Here is a 17,693-nt window from a genome sequence, read left to right as displayed (position 1 = left end):
GTTCATATTAAATTTGCAATTTGAGTCGAACTAATTGCATTTTTTCTAATTCGTCTGGCCCTAGTTTGATCTATTTTAATATTGTGTTAGTTATAATCTAAAATCATTTATTGCTTGTGTTTGTTGAAATAAAAGAATGGGGACTTAGTAAAGGAATGGCCGATTAAATCGCAATATTGGGGGGGTGGGGGGAGGTGTGTCACAGTCACAAAATTTTTCCTAATCGTTCAGCCCTACTTTACATCTAAACTTAAAACAAAAAGTAAGGCAATTCGTGTTTGGTCGTTATTTCTTTGTTTCTTTGTTTTGTTATTTCTTTGTTGAGTATGTGGGTTGCGCCCATGAAAAATGTGCCAAATCTTCTCTGCACAATGCTAAACAGCTTATTTTGCTGTCGCTATTGACTCTTGTTTTGAGCTTTTGGTACCCCCAGGTGCTGCCAATCAGGTGCCTGATTGGCAGCACCTGTGAGCATGGGCCCTGCTACAGTGGTCAGTAGATGTCCGCTTCAAGAATCGACATGCCACATTTGACTGATCTGGATAAGGCCCGTCAGTTGGGCAACTTCAAGCTGGTGTTCAGCAAAACCAAGTTGCAGCATTGTTTGGAGCGAATCCTAGTACAATCTCCAAACTGAAGGCCAAGTTCCATATTGGGAATGTCAGAGACAGGCCGCGAAGTGGGCGTCCCAAGAAGACAACACCTCAAGAATACTTTCTTCTCACCCTGTCAGCAAGAACTCTATCCTCCAAGATGACAACACTCGCCCCCACAGAGCGGGGTTTATCAGAGACTAGCTCCAGAATTTGGGAGTGGAGAGGATGAATGGCCTGCCAGCAGTCCTGACCTTAACCCCATTGAACACTTGAGGGATCAGCTTGGGTGTGCTGTTCATGCCAGAGTGACCAACACAACCACGTTGGCTGACTTGCGACAAATGCTGGTTGAAGAATGGGATGCCATCCCGCAGCAGTGTGTGACCAGGCTGGTGACCAGCATGAGGAGGAAGTGCCAGGCTGTTGTGGCTGTGTATGGTACTTCCACATGCTACTGAGGCTCCTGTTTGTTAAATGAATAAATTGTTGAATTGTCAATATGTCTTGTTTCTTCAAACTTCAATCATCCAATCCACCAAACACCCAACAAGAGTCAATGGCAGAATCAGCTGTTTGGCATTGGCAGAGAAAATTTGGCACATTTTTCATGGGCGCAACCCACCTACTCAGCTCTGCTGCTCATTCCACAAATGCATGATCCTTACAAATGTGGCACCATTTAAAAGGGTAATAAAACGGTATAAGATTTATTACCAAGAAGCATTGTTACAACAAAGAAATAATGTACCAAACACGAATTGCCTTACTTCTTGTTTTAAGTTTAGTATTCAATGTAATGCACGCCTTTCCATATTTTATGTCCTAGTACCTGCAGTACACACTTTTGGTGAGTAGGGGCGCTAATTGTGAATCTTTACCAGTACTGGGGGCGCGTCTGTAAAGTGGGAAGCGGGTTTCAGTTTCAAACCCAAACAGTGCTAGGGAAGAGCAAGCGGTATATGAGATAACGTTAAATTCATATCGTCAAAGCATATATTTGTAATATTTTAACGTCATACAAACGTTACGCCGCTGTGTCGTTATTATAGCTAAAGCTACTGTTCACAGATTCCGTGGAAAAGTCAGCCGCGGCGTCTTCGCTCCAGTTTTCCGCGCCTGGTTAATTTGGATGACAAACCGAAGCCTGGATTATTTGCTGCAGGTGTTGACCATTCGAGATACTGTACCAGACTGGGAAACTGCGACTCTGCTTTAATTTAACATATTCCCGATATAACAAGCCATTTCTGCAAGAAACATGCCGAGGTCCAACAGGCAAAGAGAGTACAAACCCGGAGATCTTGTATTCGCTAAAATGAAGGGGTATCCACACTGGCCTGCGAGGGTAAGCATCCAGCGTTGCATTTATTGTGTCCTGCTTTAGATTTGGTGTTCATATCTGTCCTTCTTCCTGACTGCTCATAGCACTTGTTTGCCCGCGAGGCCTAATAGTAGTTAGCTACCATGAGTTAGCCTAGCTCAGTCGTGTCAGCTAACATAGCCTCGCATCCAAACACAGCTAGCCAACTGTAGACAGTTGCACATTTCTTTTTGGTGATTCATCGCGTAGACAGACGTCTCATCTCCTAGCTTGGCTGAATAAATATGAATGTGTTATTTAGGTTCCCTCTTCCACCAGCGGTGCTTTGCTTTTGCCGCTTTCGCCTCCCCGGGGGCCTTTTAAGCTAATTTATCGTAACCGTTAAGGACAGCAGTTGGGATAAGAGAATGTCTGCTTCGAATTAACAGTCATGTATTACACAAGTTAACGTCTGCCCACTACGAAACATGTTTTCATGTTAAGAGTTTCGATAGCTGTAAAGACAGCGGCAAAGAAATTATTTCACTTAGCAAAGTGAGTGTTAAATAAGTTTCCCTCTTTTAATAACTGTTGCATTTCAGATTACACATGGCTGCTTGTGTAGCCATATGCTCTGGCACTTTGTAAACACGCCCGTCTACCCACACTTGTTGCAACAAGTAGCACTTTTACATTTCTGCTCGTCACATTTAATTACTTCCATTACGTTACAAATGGCTAAATGCTTACAAAAACAGCGGTATAACGTCATGTCTACCCGCTCTACAAATACAAAGTAACCTGGCATTGCTGTCTGTGTTTCCTAATCATTTAGCATGACAGAAAATGACAACTTTGAGTCGAATAAGGTCACCGTATGTTTCCCTCTAAAACGAAGCCCCACTGAGAGCTTCATAGACAGTATCATCCAATAACGAAATTAAAACTGGGATGAAAATAACTAAAACATATTATTTCTTTACGGGTCAAAAAAGGTTATACAGTGGCAGGTGGTGACTGTAGCACAAATTACATTAAGTAACACGTAAATTATTGCTGCCATTTCTACAAAAGTATTTACATTTATTAAGCATATTCTGAATAAAAACACGTGTCAGCTAAATCATTCATAACAGTGGAGTTAGTCTTCAGGACTGATCTTGGCCTCTTCCCTCCTTTTTCTCAGTCTTATCAGATATGCACCATGTTAGCAGGCTACAGACCCTGCCCCACCTACCACCTACTCAAACAGTGGACACATTTGCCAAAAGGCCCGTCATGGAGAGGCAAATGGACTCCATGCTTTGCTATCATAGTGGTAGTTTCCTGTGCCTCTGCTTCTTTTCATTGTCAAAAATACAAACAAATAATGCCTGTCTGAATAATCAGGCTGTTACCTATGGGAAATAAAGACATGAGAGTTAGTTCAAATAGAAGGGAGTTTATCACATCAGTTTGTTACTTAAGACTTGATTTTTACATTTGTGTATGTTTTTTTTAAGGTCACGTTTATCTTAAGGATGCTTTGAGGGATTTTCTTCAAGCTTTTGCATCCACCAAACTCAAGGATGAATTTATTAGATTTAGGAGGTCATTAGGCCTCATCTTTTAGTTGTGCATATATGTTAAAAATGCTTTGAGGGAATTTCTTTTTTTTTTTTTTGCGCAAATGTCTCCTGTGGCACAAGAATGAAGGATGATATTGATACAGTTTTTGATATCACAGCAACAAAAACAGAAGTCTTAAGCACCCAACATTAGCTCATTTATTGTGTAAAATTACCAAAAAATGCAAGCAAACTCTTGCATACTAGTACTCTGCCCCTCTCTTGTGGCAGCCCTTAGTTAAAAATATGACTGAAAGTAAGCTCTTATTTAAAAAAAAACTTTTATGCTTTTTTGATGCTATCAATCATACTAATTAGCACAGTTGTATTACATCAAAAAATTTGACAACCCCAGTCATAGTTATGAGTATCAACACAGTTAATTTTAACAACCTTGCAAAATGCAATTCATTATTAACACTGTGTGGCATGTTTGTTGAGGCTTAATGTATCTTGAGAATTAAATAGTGCATATCTTGCTCCACTGATAGAAAGGTTTCAATGTTTTTTTTACTAATAATAAAAAAATTTCAATTTATCAAGGAACATGTATTAAAAACTATGCAAACTTCTTCAACGTGAAGATTTGCTTTTTCAGCCTCTTTAATCATCTTGAAGGAGAGTCAGTTTTGGGCATGAGGCTATCACTGGTTGTCACAACTTTTTTTTACTTTTGATTCATTTTGATATCTACAGAGCAGAACAAATTTTTTAATCAGATTCTAAACAAGCAATGTTTTAAATTTACAGATTGATGAGCTACCTGAAGGAGCCGTGAAGTCTCCCTCAAACAAGTACCAGGTTTTCTTTTTTGGAACACATGAGACGTGAGTAAAATTTGTTCATACTTTTAATTGATTCATTGTTTATTAATTGTCAGGAGATGGAACACCAGTGTTTGGCTGGCAGTATTTATCTGGAGACATGAAATGAAGTCTGTTTTAGTGAGCTCTTGGGCAAACACAAATACAAATTCCCTTACGAAATATCATAGTCTTACACAAAGTCAGCTTTAATCCCAGTGAAGGTATCATGTGTCAGTAGATGTACATAACTTATTATTTCTTCTGTTTGCAACCACCACCCCCACCCCCACCCCCCCAACAGGGCATTCCTTGGAGCCAAAGATTTGTTACCATATGATGAAAATAAGGAGAAGCTTGGAAAACCAAACAAGAGGAAAGGCTTCACTGAGGGACTCTGGGAGATTGAGAACAACCCCACTGTCACGCATGAAGGCTACGAGGTGGGTTTGTGTGCCTGCAACTGCATCCATGTGTATACTGTGTAGTGCTGCACAATTAATTTAAATGCATTTGCATTTGCTATGTCAGGCTGTGCAGTTACATAACTTTATAAAAAAAAGACTGCAATTAGTTTTGTATTTAGTATTACTTGAAAAGTTGACAAAAATGCATGGAGAAAGGCATTTACGTTTACAACAGTGACACTGCATTTGTACTTGGTAGAGGTACTTTTATTTTAAATAAGAAAAATGTTTATTTTATTGAAAATACAAAGTTTGTTTTTAAAGCAGTACTGTAAAACCTTCCAGTACTGTATTTTTATACCACTTAGTATTTGTATGTTTTGAATGAAGAAACACACATTTCAAAACTATCATTATTCTCTGCATTTTCCTTGATAACCAAGCAAGTATAATATGGTAATCTCAAATTTGCAGTATTGTCCAGTATAATTGCAATCACAAGTCATTACTAAATCATGCTGCTCTTATACTGTATTATGTTCGTAACCGTTTTCATTGTATTATTACAGATCAGCCTTTTTTTGGTCTGTAAAGGCTAGGAAGAAGTTAACTGAATTAGGGCACATCTGAAAGGAGGATCAATCAGGTCAGATCAGGATCTAAAAGGATCAATCATGCATTTAATAAGAATTGCTTTGACTGCCCAGGCAACTCAAAGTCAGCTCTTAATAAAAGTTCTCTTTGCTTTATGAGCCTGGTGAAATTAGCACCAAAATCATATTCCTTTTTATTCCCTTTTGTGTTCAACTTTAAACATTTTTCTTTAGGAGACTGGAAGTTAACTCTTGTAAGCATTTTTCAGAAGTAAAACATGGTTTAATTTATGACCACTGAAAGAATGCAGGATAGTCGCCAGTTTTATTCAGGATTTAAAGTTTTGGGTGTAATCTGCATGGTTGTTTTGCCTCCACACTAGTAATAGTGAGGCTGTAGGCATTATGTTTTAGTTTAGTTATATCTGTTGGTACATACATATATGCATTCTTGTGAATGTGATAACTCAAAAACTCTGAGCAATTTTCCTTAAACTTTGCACAAATGGCCACTGTGGTTCAAGGATGATCTGATTAGACATTGGAGGTCAAAGCTGTTGAGCCCCATGTTTGTCCCTTGCATGTTTATCTCAAGGATGCGATGAGGGATTTTCTTCAAACTTTGCACTCACATCCACTTTAACTCGAAGATGAGCTCAATAGATTTAGGAGATCATCAGGCCTAATGTTCATCCTTTAGTTGTGATCGTGATATGATTATGTCATGTATGATCTCAGTAACACTTTGGAATCCTTTTTTTTTCCCTCAAAATTTGCATGAATGTCCACTCTGACACAAACAAAAAAACTGAATAGACAATTGGGTCACATGTTCGTACCTTATTTATAAGATTTCTATGAATCAGGCAACCACAGAAACCACCCCAGCCCTTAACCCACCACTGTACTTTCACTATGTGACAATTGTGGAGGCATTTAACTGCCAGGCATTAGTTCTAGTCCTTTTGTGTTTTTTATAACTTTTTTTTCTGCCTTCAGTCGTCAAAGAAGGAGAATGCATCAGAAGGAGCAGGGGACACCGGTGGTTCAGAGAAGCCTGAAGCTGAAGGCAGCAGTGATGAGGATGAAGGAGCCTTGGTCATTGACGAGAAGAATGAGAAGGGAGGAACTAAGCGAAAAGCAGAGGAGTCCACAGAGGTGAGATAAACAAAAATACAACATGAAATAATGGGCCTCCTTCTCACACATTTTGACATTTGTCAAACACTTGTATTTCAGGCTTCTCCCAAACGACCGAAGGATACAGAGGCAGGGGGCGACCCTAAAGTAGACGACAACAAGTCGAACGCAGAGGCAAAGCTGAATGATGTGGCTGCACCTAAGTTGACGGCTCCCTCCTCTCAGAGCGAGTCAAAAGCAGAGAACCAGGAAAATGCTGCAGCAGGAGGCCAGCTCACAGCAGAGAAGGTGAGACACACTCATTGGTTGGGTTTTTAGCCCGGAAGTATTGAATTATTAGAACTTTTAATAAACCAGACTGGTGTGCTATTACATTCTGCTTTAATCCTTAGAATGGGTGTTAAGGACCTTGAAAATGGTAAATTGTTTTCAAATGTTGAGCTAAATTGTTAAATAAATGCTCTCTTGTTCTCCTTGCAGCCAGTGACAGACAGCGCTTAACGTCAAAACCCTCAGAAGGAAACAGAGAAACTTCTACGCTTTTCTCTGGAATTTGAGCATCAACAAGATTACCTGTAGGGTGCCAGATTTCAGCTCTTTAATTAATAGGAGAAAAAAAGTGTTTATATCAAGACATAAAAAAATCCTTATTTGCCAGTTTTGGGATATCATATATCCCAGAAATAAAGAAAAAGTTTGCTAATCTGATTTCAAACAACTGAAATGAGCACTTTAAGGCTCGTTTATAAATGGGATTTTGGTGTGTATATATTTTTTATTTCTAAGTGCAATTACATAATTACAAAGACTGAATGCTAGGTGTCAAATAAAAACATTTTTCAGTTTCGAGGGAAATAAACACGGGCTATATGACAAATAATAAAAGTGGAAAACATTTTAACCACAAAAAAGCTCCCATTTGAAGGTTTTAAAACTTAGATATTGTACAGGAATAAGAGGAAATTGTCACACATGCTCTCAGCTTTAGTTCCAGCATAAGAATAATCACTTCCATCTGTTTAGTGTCTAGCTTTGCAGCTTTGTTTTAAGCATATATTCAGTCAGCGCATTCATGATGGGTTGCACCTTAAGAAATAATTTTTTCTTGCTTGACTCATCATGTCCAGTTCTTGGTATTTTTTTTTTTTTTTGCAATGCAGGTTTTATTGCTCTGTTGTGGTTTGTGCTTCAAGCAGGTGACCAAATTATGTGCTTGATTAAACCAAATTGAAAATACAGCGCCCATTTAAGAACTATTTTAGAATTTAATCAGTAACTGTTAACTTTATTGAAAGCTGAAAGACATTCCTGAATGTTGCTCTCTTGACATTTTAAAGTCAAGCTGGAGCTGTGCCGTCTGTTGGTGGCAAGAGTAACCCCTCACTTCTTTTTCTGGATAAATTCTGGCAAATATTTAAGAAATCCAATAACTCATTTCAGTTTCATGTTGTGATTTGTTTAGCTCGCATGAATGCTGCCATTGCTTCAAACTGGATATGTAATAGTGAAGATTTGCATTCAGTAATTGATTGTACCAAATATTTTTTCAGCTTTGACAATGCCAATTTATCTACCACAAATTAAGAAACGACAGAGTGAATCACCTTTAAAGTTTTTGGTTTTTTTGTTTCCAAGTCCTCCTAACTGGAAAATAAGGCTGTTTACTTTAATGCTCTGATTATCATTTGGCTGTTAAAGTTTTGATGTTTTACCAGTGTGTTTCATTTCAACATTTGTTTCAAAAATGGTCAAAAAGTGTTATTTTTCACTAAATATTAAAGGTTATTGGTTTTCTAATTGCTCACCCTGCTCATCATGTTACTTGGATGTCATTCAGTGTACATTTGTGTATTTGGCTTAGTGTTCCCACATTGAATGAAATATTGAACTTTAAAAAATCTTTTAAGAGGAGATATGACTCATGACTGCTACTAAATTGTCAAAGTGGCCCAGTAAAATCTAGAGTTTAATTACTAAAGGGTATCATTTGGCATAAAAGTGTAAGTCTTGGTTTCTTTTAGAAGCTGTCATTTATCTTAATCTGCTGCTTAGTTCACTGTTGTAGTTGCCAGTCCATTTAATAAACTTGTCAATTACAAATAATGTGTCATTTCTTTCACTTGTCTTGCAGTTTATTGCTGTTGTTTACAGCAGTCTTACAGCACATGTAAAAATCCCATTTTAGCCACTAGTCTTTTGAATCACTTGGATGCAGTCTCCTGCCAATTCTCAAACCAGCCAGACCAATCATTTCATGTCTCTTTGTTCCTCCCTGTATTAAATGTATAAAACTAAGTGGCACCTTTTTGTGCACTCGTCACAAATCATTTGATCCCAAGAGAACCCCTTAGCACAGTTTGGGGATTCAGGGACTGAACTAGTTTTGTTATGTAACATGGTCTGACAGCTTTGAATTTGCCCCAGGAGTTTTTGAGCTCGAAATATATTGAACGATTAATTTAAAACTCTTTTTTTTCCTATTAACAAAATCCATTATTTAAATAGTATTGATTTGTAACCATTCTTTTTGTGTGGTGCATCTGTTTCTCAAGATTAATGACTCCTTCAGCATGCTTACATGTTTGCAGTTTCTAAGAAACTATCCTCATGTCTTGGTTCATGGATGCTATAAATGTCACTAATCTTTTCTTTTTTTTACAATAACTACTCTATAGCTTGAATGAACTTACCAGATTTCCCCAAGTCGATGCTCACACCATTATGTGACAGCTCATATGCAAACTAGCATTACTGCCCCCAACTTAATTTTTGAAATGGTTCAATTTTTTGTGATAAAAAAAAAAAAAAGTCAAAAAATCTCTAATAGGTAAAATAATCGTACAGGAAACCATAAAAATAGAAATTTTTCTTCATATTCAAGCTAAGAAATGTGTCATCCGTTGACTATAACAAACTGATACAGTCTGTACTGCTTCCAAATGTATCTATTATGTCTAACATTCAAAATATACCATGTATTGTAAAATTAAAGCACCGTGAAGGTCATATTTCAGTCAGCGGCCTCCTTCCTGCCTACAAATCTTGATGTCCAGTGATGCATAAGTCAACCACTGCGCATGCGCATTCTTGTCCTCCGGTCCACGAGGAGGCGCCGTGTGCTATGCTTGGGACCCACTGGTGCTGCTCCATGTGACATTGACAGCAACGGAGGGTAAGAAAAGTCTGCATGTTATGTTTGCAGCTTGTATTTGTTTTAATAACAAAGCTTAAGTTAAATGTTTTATAAAGATATGTTACAGTTTTAAATGAAGAATTTGGGTTGTTTGGAACAAATAAGGCGTAGACGCTGTGGCTGTGAACACCATAGACATAATGAACACTGATAGCTTTTTAGAGGCTAACGTTAGCAGTTAGTTTGTGTGACTGAGGCAGACTGTGCATCATTTTCTGTCATGTTTGTTTTGGCCCTGCAGAAAAATGAGGCTGACTGCCCTCCTGTCGATGGCTGTCAGGGTTGTCAAACCCAAAGGTTATCGCTACGGGACGAATAGACCATGGACTGTTGCTGCCAAGAGGCTCAATCCTCCGGGTAGTAAGAGGAGAAAGGTGTTCGTGGAGCCGCTAGCATCAGAGGACTGGACCCTGTTCAGAGGGGACAGGGTAAGTATCACCACACAAGGCACTCAAGACAAGTTCTTCACAAGTCACTTAAGTTAATTTAGAGTTGTCAATGCGTCTGAGTGCTGACCTTCAATGAGTCCAGGGAAGCTATCAACATTTATCTTTTTCCAACATTTGTGAAATCACTGTAGATGATTTTTTTTTTTTTTTAACCAAAACAAAATTTGGTGCAGTCACCAGGGTTGTCTCAATACCATAATTTTAAACGGCAATATTGAAATTAACAATATCAACATCTGTTTTTAAACCACTGAAATGATAATAGAAGTTCAAGGCACCCACATTTTCAGTGATAAAAAACTGCAAACTGAAACACTGCCAATGTATGTGTGCAACAGTTTTTTTTTGCCACTATTTTCTTGTCTGAACTAATAAAATACTAATCTTGCAAAGAAGATGGATACACCTGTTTCCTTGTTTTTCACTGGTGAATCCTTCTTGCAAAGTTCCCATCTGAACCGTTTTGGCCTGGTTAGAAAGTGACAGGACCAGTCAGCAACCCGGGGCAGTGTTTTCAGGCACAGCAGAGTCGTGACGTAAACATGCAGCAGCAAGAGCTGGTGCAGTTATGGAGGAAGAGATTAGCGTGGATGCTGCTAAAGTGCCAGTTTTATCAGAACTTGACAACATTTCTTCGTTAAAAGAAGAACAAAGAACAGCAGTGGGTTGTTTTCTTTTCAAAAGACAAAACTCTGGCAGTCAGGTTAATAAAATACATCAATTTCTACCCATCTCCCTAGTTCCAACCAACCTACCAACTGCATTTACCAAGATCTATCTATCTGACTGTCTGACTAACTATCAACCTATCTACCTACTGGAGTAAGCAACTGGAGTAAAAAAAATCTGTGCAACTGACATGATATAAATCTATGATAGATGTTTATATTCATCAAGCATTATCAGTAAACAAGTTGTCCTTTCAGATGTAATACCAGTTTGACTGTACTTGATTTCGGTATCAGGAACTTATATAAATATATATAAAATGTCTATCGACTTTTATAGTGCCAAATACATCACTTCATGAAGTATATGGTTGGTCTGCTGAAATCTGAGGGTTTTAATTTTTATCTTTTATCCTCTGAACGCACACACTGGACGACTCAGCCACACTGTCAGACCACAAACCTGCTGACGGCATTGGGTGATCACGTGACTTAACAAAAAAGCAAACAAACACAGATGTCTTGTCAATACCCTCTTGCTCTCTCCGCAACAGGCTGCCCTGGCATGTGTTACAGGTGCAGCGAAAAGCCCCTACGACTGTCGGGGGATGGAAATCTTGCCTCAAATTGGGCTTAAAATCCTGTAGTGTGTAGCCAGCCTAACTGAAAGCTTGTTATCCCAGCTTCATCTTTTGTCTTTAGTAACATGCTGTTATGCTTCCATACATGTGGAAACGCTAACTATTTGGGGGTTTAACATAGGGAACCATATCAAACCATACTCATCCAAACTGGACTACTTGATGGAAACGCAGCCCATTATGGTATAAAGATAGTACCTCCTCACTATTGGCAGCGCTGTCATAGTATGGCTGCACAGAGCTGCTGTGACTTCCAGTACAACAACAATGAAGGGCACTCTGTCTGCTTGTTTATTTCACAGACAAGTTTTGCACCAGAGATGGTTGCAAGCAGTGTGACAAAACATTTTTGAAAAGTACAGCCGAGTCTGGGAAGTTACACAGCTGTTTGAAGCCAATGAAAAGAGGGATTTGATTCCTGTGTTGGAAATACCACTTGTGACAATCTTCTCTTACCACTCAATGGTCAGCAGTCTCTTAATGTTGTATTTTGATATTTGCTCAGCTTGCTTGGAACCTTGCCAAACCAAAAAGGTAACAGTTATGTTTCCTGATGTAAAGTCAGGAAAAAACAGTAGAGTGAAGACAAGTTGAGCTAGCCTGACAAATTGGATAAGCACCAAAATGTTACACTATAAGAATTTGGTAGGTGGGATTGTACGACTTACAAATAGGGCTAAGACAATTTCGCATAAAAGAGAAATTTAGGTTTGTATCTTTTGTGTGATGTTCGATTTTCTCATTTTTTTTCTTAGGTTGAGATTCTTGCAGGGAAGGACAAAGGAAAGCAAGGAAAAGTGATTCAAGTCTTCAGAAACAGAAATTGGGTCATCCTGGAAGGACTTAACACAGTAAGAAAGTGATAATTCTCTCTGTGAAAATAAACATGTTATAACAGTAAAATGAAGTAAATCCTACACTAACTAATCATTGCCCTTTTTGATCAATGCCCTGTTACTGAAGCACGTAGTTGACATCTCAGCAACACATAAACTCCAGGCAATCCAATATGACACCTTCTTACTTACCATTTCCCTGTCAAGCTTATGTTCACACTTAAATATTTAATTTGTAGTAACAGCTCCACCAGATGGAGCCAGATGTCTAGAGTTCATGTGCTGCTACTCCAACAGGGGACTATAGAAATCCATTTGGCTGCTGCCTGTTTGGTTTAAGACAGTAAGCAGTTGTTTTCTGTGTTAGCATCACAGGTATGTCGGTAAAACTTTGGATTACCGTGGGACCTACATTGCCAGCGAGGCTCCCCTCCTGCTACGAGACGTTGCCCTCGTTGATCCTGCAGACAGGTACAGTAAACTTGACCACCTCACTTATTCTGGCAAGAAACTGTACGATTGTAATCCAACAATGTTACTGGCAAAGAAAATGATCTCTTGCAGCAAAAACATGGTACATAAGGGTTGGTACACATGGTATTTTCACTGCTATTGAGATTAATACTGCATTTTAACAATCTTTAAACTTCTCAGAACATAAAAGAAGAGCCCATTGCTGTTTAATGGTAATAGTTAGGATTTCTAATATGCTGCTGATATTGATCTTTCAGGAAGCCCACTGAGGTGGAGTGGAAATTTACAGAGGAAGGTGAGAGGGTCCGAGTGTCTCTCAGGACCGGTCGGATCATCCCCAAACCCGTAGTTGAGCGACGAGACGGCATTGTGCCCCAGCAGTGGAAGGGTGAGTGTTTCTATGTGACTTTATTTTCCGTCACTGGATTATTACCTTTGTTAGCTCAGAGATAGCACATACAATGGGCTGTCATTTATTTTCCAACCTGTGCAAAGTTGGATTCTAAAAATAGGCATCAGAATAATACTGTTAGATTGTTTTAAAAAGTAAGAAACATGATTCTTTTCTTTCTCGTGATTCAGTTTGTGATTGAAAAAAAGCTATGTATGACAGTTATCATCAAAAATATAAAAAAAGGAGGCCATGAAATTAAATGAAATAAATGTTTGATAGTTTCTCTTAAAGAATTGTTCCTTTAACTTTGTTTTATTTCCAATTACTGACTGAAGTAGCTGTTTGAAGACTGAAAAAGCAAAATGAAAAAGTTAACCCCTCAAAGACTTTTTCAGAACTTCACACTTGGTCAGTGGTTGCATTAGCAAAAAGCATTAATGTGTTCTTGGAAAGTGTCATAATTCAGTAGATGCCGGGTATTTTGGAACAGACAAAAATGTCAAAGGGATATGGTTTAAAGGCAGCAGTCATGGAAAAACTGTTTATTTATTTAACCAGGTTAGTCCCATTGTGATCAGAGATACCAAACCAGAGATCTGGTGAAGAATAGCAGCAACACAGTTTCAAAAATCAAACACGCTCATGCTATTTAGTCAGTTTGCTTATGCACCCTTGTTATGTTAAATATTTTTCCAAATTGAAGGATCTACTCTAGTTTTCCCCAAGTTTGAAGTCTATCCAACCAAGTAATTGACTTTGGAATTCAGGCAGTAAATGTTGGGGGTGTGACGGTTCACCAAAGTCACGGTTTGGTGTGTACCTTGGTTTTGGGATCAAAATTCAGTACAGTTATGGTTCAACAAAAAAAAGGAAGTCCCAGATGGATTATTCTTGGAAACTCTTTTTCACTTTTAACTGCCATACTGGCAGTTTGTTCTTTTTGTGTTGTTTAAAACTGCCTGTATTAAAACCCATATTTCAAGACAGTTTTTCACAGATTGTTGACCTTCTAAGTGACTCTGTCTTTCAAAGATGCTCCTCTTATACCCAGTTATGTTACTGATCTGTTGCCAGTTCACTGAATTAGTCGCAAAATGCCCCTTAAACACTACTCAAAAAGTACAGCTACACAAAAAAAATTCAATCACAGTAATTTGAGTAAATGTAATAATAATAACTTTTAAAAACATGGGTTTACAAAGTGCTTTTGACATGTGTAGAAGCAAACAGAAGAACAAGGCAAGGATAGGACAAAGAAGACAGAACAAATGACACCTGACAACATCAGCAAAATCCAAAACAATTAAAGAATGTAACCAAAAATATGATCGAGATAATAATTCATCAACATCAAAATACATCAAACCCAGATGTCGTGATGCCATGGAAACTAAGGCATGTCAGACATCAATCAGAGTTCAGACATCATGCGATACTACACAACTAAGACATTGTGGACCTCATCGGGACAAAGGCAGGACACAAACATCAAGTACCATTAAAAAAAAAAAAAAAAAAAAAAAAATAGAACCAAGTTGGAACCCAGGCAATGCAGGAACCCAGCCTCACAGGCTGAGACTGAGAGGACAAAAATTAAGACGTGAGAAGCGAAAAGAGAAACAAAGAGGAGTAAATCAAAAACAAGAGCTAAACAAGAGAAGTCAGTACAATGTAAATAAAGAGGGAAGAAATAGATAAATAAAGCAGAGTTAAACAAGCTCTAAAACAGTAAAGCAGTAAAATTGACAAATATCATAGCAAAGGTAAACAAAAGGGAAGTGAAAAAGAGATAAAGGCAATAAAGAGAGGAAGACGGTAGCAATTAAAAAACAGCCAAGGGGCAAGGAATTAAAATGGGGTTGACAGGTAGTAAAAGTGAGTAAAAGATTGAGAGGAAATGGAATATGATTAGAAACTAAAATAAGGTAAAAAATTTGTAACAAGATAAAAACCAATAAGAAGAAAATGACATACAAAAGCAGGTCTAAAAAAATGAGTTTTACGAAGTGGTTTAAAAGATGTCAATGATTCTGCATGCCTTATCTCCTCGGGCAGGTCGTTCCACAGTCAAGGGGCCCTGATGGAGAAGGCCCTGTCACCTTTAGATTTGAGTCTCGACTTTGGAACGACCAGGAAGCCCCCACTCAAGGATCTGAGGCTGCGGGTTGGCTCATACGGGGTTAAAAGTTCTTGTATGTAGGTTGGAGCCAGACCTTTCAGTGCTTTAAAAGTAATGAGTAACATCATAAAATCAATTCTAAAACTAACAGGAAGCCAATGTAAAGATGCTAAAAGGGGGGAGATGTGATGTTGTCTGTTAAAACTTGTGAGAAGCCTAGCTACTGCATTTTGTACTAGTTGGAGGTGACAGAGTGATTTCTGGGAGATACCAGAGAGGAGTGAATTGCAATAATCTAATCTGGAAAAGATAAAAGCGTGAATGAGTTTTTCCAGGTCCTGTTGAGTCAGTATTGTTTTTATTTTGGAGATGGTACGTAACTGATAGAAGCAAGATTTAATAACTGATTTTATGTGATGATCAAATGAGAGATTATTGTCAAATAGCACACCTACATTTCTGCCAGTGGGTTTGAAGTTTATTGCTGCTAGAGCACCAAGGTGGCTGTTGATGGATTGGGAGTAGTGGGGATTAAACACTGTAATTTCAGATTTTGAGTTGTTAACTTGGGTATAATTGGCTGTTTTTGACTTCTTTTGATTTTACCTTTATATTTTACCTTAAAAACTGTTTACCTTGCCATGCTTGGTGTCATTTTTTTCAGCACAACCTCAATTTTGTCATTTTGCAGTGATTTTTTCATTTTGACACACTGTATTGACACATTGGACCTAAAACCACACTACAGACTAAAATTCGAGTAAGAAAAAAGTTGATTTTTTTATTCAGAAAACCACAGACATGTTTAACGAACTGATTTTATAACTTAGAATGCAAATATAAAGTCTACATTTCAACAAGCTATGTGCAAATTTAGCAAAAAAACAAAGTTATCCACAATTATGTACAACTTCATCATAAAAACCCTCACTGTCTCTCTCTCTGACTCTGACTCTGGCTCAGACTCCATCTCTGCCTCTGCTGCTCACTCAGCTTCCTCCTGCTCAAAGAAGAGCTGTACCGCCTTCTTCACATTCAAAAGCCATCTCATTGTTTTTGAAACAAAACAAATAAAACGACTAAATAATAAACTAAACACACTACACTACGCTGCACTTAACACTACACTATATACACACTCAAAACATGCTATTTTCAAAGATCGCTCAACTTCTCTCTCTTTTGCCGGCTGTCACTACTCATTTACATTTCCCTTAGAAACAGAGACAAGATCGACGGTGAATGGTTGATTTTTCCACCAGTGGGAGAGTGACTTTCATGTTCATTTCCCTGAAAGCACTTTCGGCAACCGGCGCTTCAGCTGTTTTTTCCGTGTTAACCTTGTCAGCCTGCAACAAACGTGCATTAAACACACCAACAATACTCTGTAAAAAATACGAGTAAATTATTTACCATAACTCTGGTTTTATTTGGCCTATCAACACAATTTAAAAACTGGTACATAGCTTGAAGCCCACACTGTCGACACAGCTTGAAACGGAGCCTCAGCGATGCTGTGTCTCTCTGCTAGCCGGTTTAAATCAGTCACGTGATTTGTGACGTGCTGGCATGTCCGTGGACTCATTACTTAAGTTGCCAGAAGTTCTGTGCCATCCAACAGTTTTCATCATTTAAAAAGCCTATGAAAGCAGCTAGGCTTCTAGGGTCCTCAGGTCTCAGGGCAGGTATATCTGTGTGTCGTCTGCGTAGCAGTGAAAGGAGACTTCATGATTCTGGATTATTTGACTAAGGGACAGCATATAAATAGAAAATAAAATAGGACCTAAAACCGACCCTTGCGGTACACCACAGGTAAGGACAGAGGTAGAGGAGGAGTGGTTACCTATGGTGACCGCAAAGGTTCGCTCTTAAAGGTATGAATAGAACCAGCTAATGTAAATAGTTACTTTCCACCCCTGCCTAATGGTTAAAAAAAGTCACAAATAAGTTGTTTATTTAAGTGTATTATTTTGTTTAATATGCTGTTTGGATTGTGTATATTGTAGCTAACTTTTATTTGTGTTTCCACAGATGGTCCTAAAGACACCAGTCCAGAAGACACTCTAGAAAAGACCTTTGTACCGTCCTTGAAAACCCTGGAGGAAGAAGTCATGGAAAAACTGGGCATCCAGGAACCCAGGAGGCACCGGAGGTCCTACTGGTACTGATTGGACTAATCAGAGACTATCCATACAATACTTTTGAATTACAAATGTTCCACGGGAGTCACATTAACAGTTGAAGAAGGCTGTGTGAGGATAATATCACAAACCTCTGGACTTAAAAGGACTGCAACAACAAACAACTGATTAAGTAAATTACAGCTTTGTGTACTAGTAAGGAGGAGGAGACATGCAAACAAAGCTGGCTTCAAACCTTAACTTTGAATGGGTGCAGCTTAACTTTTTATTTGTCTGTTTCTTTGTAATTTTGTGAATAAATGTCAGAAGTAAACAAGTAAAAAGGGTTATTT

The 17,693-nt window shown here is 38.3% G+C and overlaps 2 protein-coding genes across 2 annotated transcripts; both read left to right on the top strand.

Moving 5' to 3' along the window:
* Nucleotides 1–1,470: 1,470 nt before the first annotated feature.
* LOC121524459 (hepatoma-derived growth factor-like) lies at nt 1,471–8,547 on the top strand. The gene is made up of 6 exons (XM_041809859.1): nt 1,471–1,941; nt 4,254–4,330; nt 4,611–4,749; nt 6,306–6,464; nt 6,546–6,734; nt 6,927–8,547. The coding sequence occupies exons 1-6, from the start codon at nt 1,855–1,857 to the stop codon at nt 6,945–6,947; spliced, it is 672 nt and encodes a 223-aa protein (XP_041665793.1). The 5' UTR covers nt 1,471–1,854; the 3' UTR covers nt 6,948–8,547.
* A 1,007-nt stretch (nt 8,548–9,554) lies between these two features.
* Nucleotides 9,555–17,693, top strand: mrpl24 (mitochondrial ribosomal protein L24). Its single transcript, XM_041808022.1, has 6 exons — nt 9,555–9,618; nt 9,881–10,067; nt 12,153–12,248; nt 12,601–12,704; nt 12,965–13,095; nt 17,252–17,693. The coding sequence occupies exons 2-6, from the start codon at nt 9,885–9,887 to the stop codon at nt 17,386–17,388; spliced, it is 651 nt and encodes a 216-aa protein (XP_041663956.1). The 5' UTR covers nt 9,555–9,618; nt 9,881–9,884; the 3' UTR covers nt 17,389–17,693.

The sequence above is a fragment of the Cheilinus undulatus genome, linkage group 16 (assembly GCF_018320785.1).
Source record: "Cheilinus undulatus linkage group 16, ASM1832078v1, whole genome shotgun sequence".
Classification (NCBI taxonomy): domain Eukaryota; kingdom Metazoa; phylum Chordata; class Actinopteri; order Labriformes; family Labridae; genus Cheilinus; species Cheilinus undulatus.
This window is presented reverse-complemented; position numbering and strand designations above follow the sequence as displayed.

Excerpts from the sequence above, each read along its gene's own strand:
- mrpl24 (XM_041808022.1), top strand. The coding sequence starts at position 9,885 with ATGAGGCTGACTGCCCTCCTGTCGATGGCTGTCAGGGTTGTCAAACCC. Across the intron at positions 12,705-12,964 it reads CTCGTTGATCCTGCAGACAG|GAAGCCCACTGAGGTGGAGT; the intron begins GTACAGTAAACT and ends TTGATCTTTCAG. Across the intron at positions 13,096-17,251 it reads TGTGCCCCAGCAGTGGAAGG|ATGGTCCTAAAGACACCAGT; the intron begins GTGAGTGTTTCT and ends GTGTTTCCACAG.
- LOC121524459 (XM_041809859.1), top strand. The coding sequence starts at position 1,855 with ATGCCGAGGTCCAACAGGCAAAGAGAGTACAAACCCGGAGATCTTGTA. Across the intron at positions 1,942-4,253 it reads ATCCACACTGGCCTGCGAGG|ATTGATGAGCTACCTGAAGG; the intron begins GTAAGCATCCAG and ends TTAAATTTACAG. Across the intron at positions 6,465-6,545 it reads AAGCAGAGGAGTCCACAGAG|GCTTCTCCCAAACGACCGAA; the intron begins GTGAGATAAACA and ends CTTGTATTTCAG.